A 10498-nucleotide genomic window follows, 5' to 3' on the forward strand; every position below is an offset into this window, starting at 1 on the left:
TTCGATCGCTCTTTTACCCTTAATTCTGCTTCATGTAGTCTGTGGTAAACGACGGAGAGAAGGAAATGGCGATACATTGCAAACTGACCGTGACAGAGCCGATGGCCCAAATAGGAAATTGCTTTGAAACTACACTAAAGCATCCAGGCTGACCGCGATCGTAAGAACTTCCGTCGAGGGATTTTAGAATGACTTTTTCATTCTCGATGCGCGCGACGAGAAAATTTCAGCGAGCAGATGACCGGAATTCTATGGGCCTCATTCTCGAAATGGTAGGTCTAATTTGGTATTCCTTGTTTCGACTTCGCGAGATATTCTACCAGCGGACTGATCCGTGATACTCGACCCGATCGCTCCCGTGGCTTTTGGTGACTCTTCAGCAGCAACACCCCGCTGTGGAACCCCCAAGATCGGTGAAGGAACGGCGGCAGGCAGCTTCAGCGAAACCTTAACAATTTGCGGATGGATACCAGGCGCAAGTGGATCGTGTTGGGATCCCACCCCCCGACATGCAAATTCGCAATGGCGGGCAGCCGCCCCCGGCGCGCGCGTCTGTGAGCAAATCCGAGACACCGCCCGACTTTCAACTGTGGCGTTTTCCCGTACCTTACCGCCAAATCTTTCAGCCCTGTCGATGTCGACACCGCCCCTCCCTCCCTCTAAAGAACCCCGCGATAATTGATATCATTTCCAACGCAACTGCGCGAACGACCACCACCAACCACGTTTAAACGATACCCACTCTGCCTCGACGGTCGACTGTTATTGTGACAAGTGCTCACTCGAGGCCCGGAAAGTCCCTTCAATTCCCAACAATGGCGGCTTTGGCTTCCACTCCCGCCGCGGCGGCACCTACGTCGCAAACCAGCGAAACCTCCAGTCCCTTCGTCTCAAAATGGTCTTCCCGTTATCGCGGTGTACGTGAACATCCCCTCGAACCAAATCCCGCTTCTCCCACTTGTCCCTCAAACCACAGACCACGAAACCTTCTCAGCCAGTGACTAACTCCTGCCCTCCTCATCATCCAGGCCACAGTAGAAGACATCGACCCCCCCGCCGCCCTCTCCCTGACGCCGACCGACCCCATCTCCCACGCCCTCATCTCCGCCTTTGAGCGCGACTACACCCACCTGACCGTCGTCGACGCCCACCGCGCCCTCGTCGGCTATCTCGCCATCCCCCACCTCCAGGCCCTCCTCGACGCCGGCAAGGTTAAGCCCGAGGACCCCCTCTCCAAGGCCATGGTCCGCTTCCAGCGTAAGGGCCGCACCTACCGCGTCATCACCATGCAGACACCCCTCGAGGAGCTCGAGGCCTTCTTCGCCGGAGACGGCGTCGAGGCGAAGAAGAGCCACTTTGCTGTCATCACTGACGAGAAGCGGCGTTTCGTGCTCGGCGTCGCGACGGTGCAGGATCTCGAGGAGTTTGTCAAGAGGAGACCGGCGTGAGTGTGCGCTTGTTGAGGACGGATTTAAGAGTGAGGGAGTTGGGCCGAGCAGTGTTATACCCAGAGAACTGGGATGGCGACGATCATCCAACGGTCGTAATGAATCTATGGCACGACGAAACATGGTAGATGAGACGGTTGGCTGCATCAACTCAGGCGTTGGTGGTTCGCATGTTGAAGCGGATGGAAGCATTGGGACAATGACTGGTACACAGGCAGACGATTCAACATTGCTCTCCCTTGTCATCACGTATATCTTTTTTACAAATGAGCATCCACGGAACAGGAGTTTTTCAGACGGGTTCAGTTGATATTCATGCTCTCAAAGTCTACTCTTCGCCGTGCTATCTATCATAGCCCATGAGCATAACGGCGTTAGACGCCCTGCAAATGCGTGTAGTAGTAGCCATGCTTCGTGTGTGGTAGAATCGGTCCCATCATCCAACCCCAATGCCAGAATTTCCCAGAAAACGCCGCGTGCGTCAAAATTAAGGAAGGTAGTCGTAAACAAGGCGGATCTCGACTCTCTTGCCGCCCTTCTGAACGAGGACGTTGCGAGTGTAGCGTCTCTCGCCCTCGACGGTCTGGAAGCCCCAGATCTGGGAAGCAGTCCAGCCGTTGTCGATGCTCTCGACATGGCTGTAGAGGTGAGCCTTGCCATCGGGACCGGTGGCCTCGGCGTCGCCCTCGAGCCAGCCCTTCTTGAGGAACTCATCCTCAATCTCGGCGAGGGTCATCCAGCGGCTCTGGCCACGGACGCTGCCGAACATCCAGTCGGAATGCTCACGCCACTCATTGTCGACACAGCGCTTCTCTGTGGTGCCCTTGAGGCCGGCCGTGGCGAATTGGTCGATATCGAAGTGGGTGACGGGCTCAGTGCCGGTGCCGGGAGGGGAGGGAGGAGCGGTGTACTGCTTGACGTCGAGGGTGACAGTGGCGAGGCCGACAGCCTTGCGGGTCATCCAACCGATGCCCTGGAGGGCGAGAGCAGGCTCCGGAGAATCGGAGAGGGTCTTGTTCTATTGGCGTTGTCAGTTTTCTTTCCTTGCGCGCATCTCTGCTCCTTGGTGGTGCTAAAGTATCCAGAACATGGGTGAACGTACCATGACCCACTTGCCGTTGAGGTCGGCGATCGTCTTTGTAGCAGGAGCAGCCATTGTGATGCGATGTGTTGTGTGGATGCGTTTGGAATGTGTTGCGACGAAGATTGGCCGAAGAAGTATTCGGTGTTTTATATCCTCAAGCTTTGTTGAGCTTCAACGAGTAGAATAGGAGGTAAAGGTGTGGTGGTGGCGGTGGTAAAGTACCTTGGGTCGGTGGTCGGGAGGGTTGCAACGGGAACGAAATGTAAACGGGCCCGCAGAGGTGAGATACGTAAATGTAGGTAGGCCCAGTTTGCAAAGGTGAAATGTCGTCAAGCCAAAGTCGTTACTCAAAGCAGGCACAAACTCTGTTTCAGGTAAGCCACCTTATTCTTTTGTTCGCAAACTGGCGGTAGAATGAATTAGAGGATGGGAATGAACAAGCTGGGCCGAGCAACAAAGGTGACGTGGAATTTGACTCCAGATGGAAGGCGTCCAATCCGTCGCCGCCTTCTTATACGCCGCCTGGTCCGGTATCAGCTCTTTCCAGTCAGGTCAAGTCAGGAACAAGCTCACCAGGTGCCTACCGCGGGACCGAGTACCTACCTACCTAGTACATACGGATTGGAGTTGGAAGGTACCTACGGTGTAAGGTACCTGGATGCTCAGAAGACCGGCCAATTTCTCTATCACCTGCGTGGGTACTTACCTTCATTACCTTATCCGTACCTTGTCTTACCTTGGGCAAGCGGGGCGGGGAAGTATCCCTCCCCACACTGACACTGCCACTGCCACGGCTTTCACATGAAGAGAAGAAGCTCTCGCTCTCTCTCACTCTCACCTTCGCAATCGCTCAGCCAGCCCCGAATAAGGACAGCTCTCTATTATCACACGAACATTCTGCGACCGCTCAGATATCGGGGCCGAGGCTCGCGAGACAACCTCCACACCCTTACGTTTACCCCAGACCCTGCCAACCTATCTCGAAAAGGGATCGCGCGTGAGATCATGACCGCATACACACCCTTCTCTGCAGACTGCAACCTCCCACCCCCAGAACTCTACACTCCTGTCAGCAGTTTAATCCTCCTCTTAACTCCCCGAATCTGGGCATGCCAGCATACCACCTGGGCCTGCGCGAAACAAACGGCCAATGATAGCAACCAGACCGACACTCACAACCCCAATCTGGCCGCCTAGCCCGGTCTGCGTTGCGTCCATCTGGAGATAGTACGGGGAACGTAGCAATCCGAACAACCGTTCTTCATGACGACTAGAACACTATCCTCGACGATGCTCGTTCCAGTCCCACGTGCACCCTGAGTGTCACTTCTCAAGTTCCCAATCAGGCAGCCAAGAAAGGACAAACCCAGAGGCGAATGGACGCCACAGCTTCTGAGGCTCGAGGCAGCGCTGAAGGGCAGAAGAAAAAGAAGAAAAAAAGACCCAAGGGGCCTTTTGCACGGTCTTCACGATGTAGGGCCGGCAAGGGTCATTACCTAAAGCAATCCATGGCGGGCATATGCATGACAGGTAAAGCAGACAGACGCAGGGACAGACAACAGCTCACAGGCGCACAATTCGTCTGAGAGCTTCGACACTGCTTGACGCTTGTATCCGAACAGCAATGTCGCATACACCGACACCTTCTCTCCCCTTCTACTCCGCCAATCTCTGCCAATGACACGACGCCAATCACGAACTCGGTCCCCCCAAACTCTCCATCCCGTCTCGGGCGATCAGGCGGGAGATGCCAACCCACGGCTTCGGCAGACTTTTGGTCACACTCGGCCTTTTCAGTCCGAAGCATGTGCGGGACGGACGCTTAGTATTGCCCGTGGTGGTGGATTGGGACGGGGCCAACCGAGCGAGCTGCATTCTTTTTCCAGCTCAGGCTCCCTCTCTCCGTTCGTGGGGTTCATCTCCATAAAACCTTCCACAAGTCTGGCTCAAGCCATCGTGTCAATCTCAGCATCTCAGAGCACTCAGCAGTGGACTCGGTTGTCGACTAGCTGGTACCACCTCTACCCGTCTCGGTTGCCTCATCGCACGACAGCATCCCGTCAGCGGCTCTCTGCATCAGCTTGGGAAACTGCAGACATTCATTTGACAACTCGCACAGTAGTGCCAGCCGACCAACGTCAACGTCGACGTCGACCAAGCTTGTCTCTGGCTCCTTGATCCGCGCTCCGGGTTTCTGAACCAGACCCTGAACCGACCATCGGGGAACGATGTGTTTTAGCATCCGTCACACAAGCGAGCGAATCGAAGCGCAATGAGAGGCATCCGAATAAAACTCGTCTATTCGACGAATCGTCTCGAGAATTTCCGGTGCCTGACTAGGATGACTCCTGCGTCAGAAATGGGTCCGGCCGGTGAACGAAGCTTCAAGTCTTCGATTCTTCAAGATGGCAAGTGGCGCCGCAGCGATGAGGGAGACACATTGTTGCGGCGGGGCCAAGCTCCAAAGAAGCCAGTCACGCAGGCAGGAGAATCCCAGCTCCCACGGGGCCAAGAGGTGACCGTTCGCGACGTTCCCGCCCGCGGAAAACCACACGTGAGAGCTCTTTGCTGTTTCAAGAAGATGCCAGCAGGCAAACCCCTGCCTGTGACAGCTCAGGTACAGCTCCCTTTCTTTCATCATGCTTCAAGAATATGCGCGCTCCATTTATTTATTTATTTTGGCCTAATTTCGTCGTGGATTACTGCCTTCAAAAATGATGCCAATATACATGGCCGGAGCTACGAAGAGTAATAAAAGGAAAAGGATATCTTGGTTATACAAATGCCCCGGCACTCCCCGGCCCTCCCCGCCATCGGCTACTGAATGCTGCTCGCACGCAGTGGAGTTTCCAAACAAACGATTCGACTGATATCACGGCGCGATCTCGCTGTCTCTCTCGCTTCCCCCTTCTCGGTTCCGCAACCCGCGCCCGCACCTGCGCTGGTATCCTTCCCCGTTCTTCAATTCAGATAAGTCCAGGCCGAAAATCGTCATCCGCTCGCCGTTTTATGCTTCTAATCCGTTTCCGTCCGTCCGTGACCGTCACGGCCACCAGTTCATCGTCTTGTAGCTCTCAATCACCTCCTCGACCAATTCCTTGGTCAACTTGGGCTTTTCGTACTGGAAGCCGACAACCTGTTCTAAGCGGTTACCGTCCATGCTCAGGTCCGTATCTTTCAAAAGCTCCTTCTCCATGAAGGGCGTAAGAGGTCCCGGCCGCGCAATGCCCGCCTTCTCTAGCAGTTCGGCCCATGGTCCCATGAGCTCGTCGTTGACGTCGTCGACGACGCTGTCCATGTTCAGGCGCGCAAATGTGCTGATGAGTTGTCCCTGAAATCCCGTTTCGATCTTGAAGATGTCGCCAATAATCTCGGACATGGTGCCTTGTGTGGTGATGCCCTTGTCGACAACGTTAAACGTGGGCACCTTGCCCATGGTCTTGACATCCCACTTGTCCTGGCCTTTGCTGTACCACGCCGTGATATCCCAAAGTGCTCGTACGGCATCTGTAATGTGTACCGTGTTCTGTCGGAGGCCCTTGTCCCACAGCCACTTCATTTCGCTCTCCAGGTATTGGTAGACACGGGCCATGCAAAGTGCCGTTGCGACCCATTGCGACGCGTACGGGCCGTAGACGTGTGCCAAACGCACAATGATGAGATTCAGTCTAGAGAAAGAGTGTCGTTGAGTCAGTTTGGAACGATACACGATAATGTGCCCCGCAAGGTAAAGGGAGCTCTGAGAACGCTTGGTGGCGACGCCTTGGATACGTACCCCTCAATTTTGGCCAACTCCTCCTCGGCCTGCAGCTTGTAGACCGCGATCTTGCTCCAAGGCTTCAACTTGTCGCCCTCTTTGCTTGGGGACGAGTCTGACTTGTAGACCATGCCGGTGCTGAGCTCGATGAAGGCCTTGACCTTGCGCTTGGCCGCCTCCTTGCCAACAGCAAGCGACAGGCCGAGAGAGCGCAACTTGTAAACCTCATCCTCTTGCGAATATCTCGTCTCGCCGCCGCAATTGAAGACGTAGTCCCACTGTTTGCCGTCGGCACGGTCGAATATCTTTGCTAGGGCTTCTGCAACAGGGCAAAGAAAAAGCAAGAAACGTTAGCCGAGAGCGACATGACAGTTGGTTATTTATCTGGGGTGTTGGGTCGGTTGGTAGCTTTGGAGACCCCAGAGACAGAGGGGGGATGGGAGGGGCTACAGAGAAGAGAAGAGACGAGAAGAGGAAGAAGAGACATGAACGAATGAGTGTTGGAGGGCGGTGAATGGGAAAGAAAAGGAGAAAACAGGTCATGTCGTCGTTTAGGTCTGGTGACTTACGTTCTCTGCTTGCATCGGCCTGCATGAATTTGCTGCCGGCGCAGGCGTCCTGGAATTCGGGAGCAAGCCATGCGAGTTGGGGCAAGGCCTTGTCGACAACGCGGACCTCTGATGCGAGGTCATTGTCGTGGATGTAGCGGGCCAGGAAGCGACCGATGTAGCCCAGCCCCCCGATGATCAGGACTGAGGGTTTCTCGGCCATGGTGAAGGGAAGGGGGAGGGGGGATTCGGTGGCAGAGGCGGTCGTCGAGTGGTTGTGCGTTTGTGTGCGGTGTTGTGTCGTCGGAAAGAAAAGGATATTACGAGCAGCGCAGGTTGACGAGTTTGGGGGCAGAGGGGTTCGAGGTCGTGGTTGTGGTGGTGGTGCACCGGGCGCTCAGCGGCAAGGCGGGAGGAAAGGTACCTCTGACGGGCAGGGACGACAAGGACAGCGAGGGTAACGAACGGCGGGGTTGACGTCTGGTGTCCAGGTTCCCGTCGAGTTAGGGGTGAGTTGCCCTGGCCCCCTGGAACGAGAGTTGCAGCACCGGGATTGCGCGAGTTTAGTGTAAACCACGGTGCAGCGGGATGGATGCGGGCGAAGCTCGGCAGGGGGGCTTCGAGGGGGTGCGACGGTCCAACCGGGATAGTTTGTGGGAAGGACTTGGGGAGGGCGGCGAACGAAGATGGCAGACGGATGGCCTTGATTAGGTCCAAGTTATGGATAGCAGGGCAGTCAATGTTATTGAGGTCAGGTGGCAGAGGCGGGGAGACTAGTCGGAGGGGTGTGAAGAGGAATAGAAAGAGGGAGGAGAGGAAGAACAAGAAGGAGAGAAGCGGACGAGGGGGGCAAGAGTAATAATGACAAAAAGGAGGTTGTAGGCTTAATGGTGGTGTGCGTGGGTGCGCCTATATATGTATATATGTGTTTGTGTAAGGTACGCAGTATGGTATGTTTGTGCGTCTAAAGCAGGGAAAGGAAAGGTATGGTAAGCTAGGTGTGCGCGTGTATGTGTTGTTCAAGTGTAAAAGATTCGAGTTGGTTGGTTACGTCTAATGATATCGAAAAGCACATAAGTCAAGGTAGCAGCAGCGTTGCGCACGTCGTGGAAAAAGACAAAATCGACGGAAAAAAAACTCTTGAGACGACACATGGTCCTTTCCCCTTTTTCTTCTTTTGTGTTCCCTCCCGTGCGAGTATAAGAATAATAAGGAGAAAATAGTCAAAAAAAAAAATTAGCGGAGATGCAGCAGCATAAAAAAAGAGACGAAACAGAGCAAAAACAAGCTCCAGTACGGAGGATCCTCCAATACAATGGTGCTGTCATTCAAAACGGGGGCTAGATGGATATTGGAGCGGGCCGTGGAAGTTGGAACGAATGGAGAGCGGGTCAAGGGACGAGGGGGCACTGGGGGGGCCTACCTACTACTGCACACATAGTATGAAGACTCGAAGAAAGTGGGAGGAAAAGAGGAGATTTGGAAATGACAATATCCCCAGGGACAGCACACACACACACACACGTACACGCACACACAAGTTACCTTAGCATACCAAAGCACTCACAGTCTCACTTGTTGTAATCGAGAGGGCTCTCGTTCATCAAGCTGCCGATGGATAGCCGGTGGAGCCTTTATGCCGCTTCAAACTTCACACTTACAGAGCTGAACCCTGCCAGGTGCTTTGGCTGCTGTTGCCTCTCTCACTTGAGTAGGTACCTACCTTAGGTAACTCGGGGACAACTCCTGCCACTTCCATGCTCTCCGCCAGCTTCAGGTCCAGGCAGGTCCAACGCCTAGTCCATTCTTTCCTTAACTTCTTGGTCTCCGTAAGGTACCTTACTGGGGCTGTGTATTCAGTATTCACCAAGCAAGAACACATAAATTTGCTCCCATCAGCTCTTTCCTCCGGATTCCCGAGCCCCTGTCTGCTGACCTCACCACCACCACCATGCCACACCTTGCTTACCTACGTGCCTACCTGTTCTAAGTACCTATACTGCGTAAGCTAAGGTAGCTTTAGCTCGCAGCTGCTCTCATCGGTGTCTTCCCGCCATCATCTCAAGTTTCAATCTACGCAGCTCGCTGACATGTCCCATATTGTCCTGCCTGCCGTGCCAGCTCCGTCTGAGTCACTCCGTTGACACGCTAGCGATCCTTTGCCTTCTCCAAAGTCCAGAGAGCATCCTTTTCCAACACCCTGAACCCTGGCTGCGGCGTAATCCACCAAGAAACCAATCCCCGATCCAAAGGAACATGTTCTGGCGGCGGCTACTGCGCTCTATCTTAATCGATACAAGCACCTAGTATCCCTACATCCACAGTCATACCCAAGTGCCGTGCTAGATTTCCTACCGAATGAAGAACTTTGGTACGGATAACGTGCCTCTACTATCTGAGAAGGGTCGCGATATCACTCTCACTAGGTAAGCCAGCGTTCCAAGGGGCGAAATACCACCGACCACTAACTAGATTGTACGACCAAAGCTCCGGTATCGCATGCTCATCTTCTTCCGATGTCGACCGTCTTCGCCAAGCTGCTTCTTCGCCATCCCCCCGCTCTCACTCGGTCACACACATAAACAATGCCATGGGGATTCGAGAGCCATGGGCTGGACACCAAGATGGTCTGCCGCTTGCCGCCTTGTCGCGAAATTTACAGTGCCCCGTGCTTGCTCAGAAACCCCACATCGTTGCAGCAGCAAGATATCCCCCGGTCCACTCCATGCCCGTGGCGTCCACCATCTGTTGAGCGACGACAAGCATCCTCTATCAATTATCGTCACAAGAGGGGAGGGGGAGGTCAGCCACATTCATCAATGAACATTCGTACTGCTGGAAATCGAAATCCAGACAAGAAACTTGTGTCTGTCTGCTGCTCAGAGCCTTCAACCGGGCCTATCCCCGTCACCTCTTAGCCTGGTCGTCGTGATTGTCGTCACACTTTCTTGCATCTATTGGCTCCGTCGAATCCCAAATACCCGGCAGAGACATGCGTGCAATGCGTCAGAGACAGAATACCTATACTCGCCAAAGAGAGACATCGGTGCCCTTAGTTGGAAAAAAGGCCATGCAAGGTACGCGCTCACGGTGCCCTCGCAGTGCAATCCTGCGCCCTAATTGCCTTCTATTGTCCAATAATGTCTCTTGACAGCCTCGGATTCTGTTGCGTTCCGACTCAGGTTTCTCCCAACACATGCCTGATATCGTGTCCAACCCTTCCCGTGCCACCGAGATCTTCGCCAAAAAGCAGGGAACAATCCATGCCCGATGGCAGCTTGTCGATTTCCCTCCCGCTATTCCCGGTCTTCCACCCACGCACTCACTTCAACACTCGCGGCTTGCCCTGCTTGCCGACCGGCTTCTCCGTCTTTTCTTTTCATTGTCCGGCCCGGGCCAGGAACCACGGCTATCCACAGCTCATCCCCTAAAGTCAAGACAGTGATACAACAGATCTTGTCTCACCATCAGCCTCGATTTCGAGTAACACGCCCATCTCGTTGGAAACAAATTACGAAATGACCAATGCGAGATCACTGTTTAACTCCATCGTTTTGCATTACTAGAGGATTGCCGCAGTACATGTAGACGCTACCCTGCCCTCGAATTCCGCACTGTTCAACCTCAACCCTTTTCTCTCCCATCCTTTCCTCCATTCCAC

At 54.2% G+C, this 10498-nt stretch overlaps 5 protein-coding genes across 5 annotated transcripts; 3 read left to right on the forward strand and 2 right to left on the reverse strand.

The window, feature by feature from the left end:
- Positions 1-815: 815 nt before the first annotated feature.
- CTAM01_16385 (uncharacterized protein) lies at positions 816-1448 on the forward strand (the record flags this gene model as incomplete). Its single annotated transcript, XM_060532378.1, has 2 exons — positions 816-917; positions 1029-1448. The coding sequence occupies 2 exons, from the start codon at positions 816-818 to the stop codon at positions 1446-1448; spliced, it is 522 nt and encodes a 173-aa protein (XP_060373048.1).
- Positions 1449-1935: 487 nt separating this feature from the next.
- On the reverse strand, positions 1936-2604 carry CTAM01_16386 (uncharacterized protein; the record flags this gene model as incomplete). Its single annotated transcript, XM_060532379.1, has 2 exons — positions 1936-2466; positions 2551-2604. 2 exons carry the CDS (start codon positions 2602-2604, stop codon positions 1936-1938), a joined length of 585 nt encoding a protein of 194 aa, XP_060373049.1.
- A 2200-nt stretch (positions 2605-4804) lies between these two features.
- CTAM01_16387 (uncharacterized protein) lies at positions 4805-5284 on the forward strand (the record flags this gene model as incomplete). Its single annotated transcript, XM_060532380.1, has 2 exons — positions 4805-5102; positions 5145-5284. 2 exons carry the CDS (start codon positions 4805-4807, stop codon positions 5282-5284), a joined length of 438 nt encoding a protein of 145 aa, XP_060373050.1.
- A 291-nt stretch (positions 5285-5575) lies between these two features.
- Positions 5576-7060, reverse strand: CTAM01_16388 (NAD dependent epimerase/dehydratase; the record flags this gene model as incomplete). The annotated part of the gene is made up of 3 exons (XM_060532381.1): positions 5576-6200; positions 6308-6608; positions 6859-7060. 3 exons carry the CDS (start codon positions 7058-7060, stop codon positions 5576-5578), a joined length of 1128 nt encoding a protein of 375 aa, XP_060373051.1.
- Positions 7061-9977: 2917 nt separating this feature from the next.
- CTAM01_16389 (uncharacterized protein) lies at positions 9978-10268 on the forward strand (the record flags this gene model as incomplete). Its single annotated transcript, XM_060532382.1, has 1 exon — positions 9978-10268. The coding sequence occupies one exon, from the start codon at positions 9978-9980 to the stop codon at positions 10266-10268; it is 291 nt and encodes a 96-aa protein (XP_060373052.1).
- Between the last annotated feature and the right edge of the window lie 230 nt (positions 10269-10498).

This window comes from Colletotrichum tamarilloi, assembly GCF_030869305.1.
Source record: "Colletotrichum tamarilloi strain Tom-12 chromosome Unknown Scaffold_217.1, whole genome shotgun sequence".
Lineage (NCBI taxonomy): Eukaryota > Fungi > Ascomycota > Sordariomycetes > Glomerellales > Glomerellaceae > Colletotrichum > Colletotrichum tamarilloi.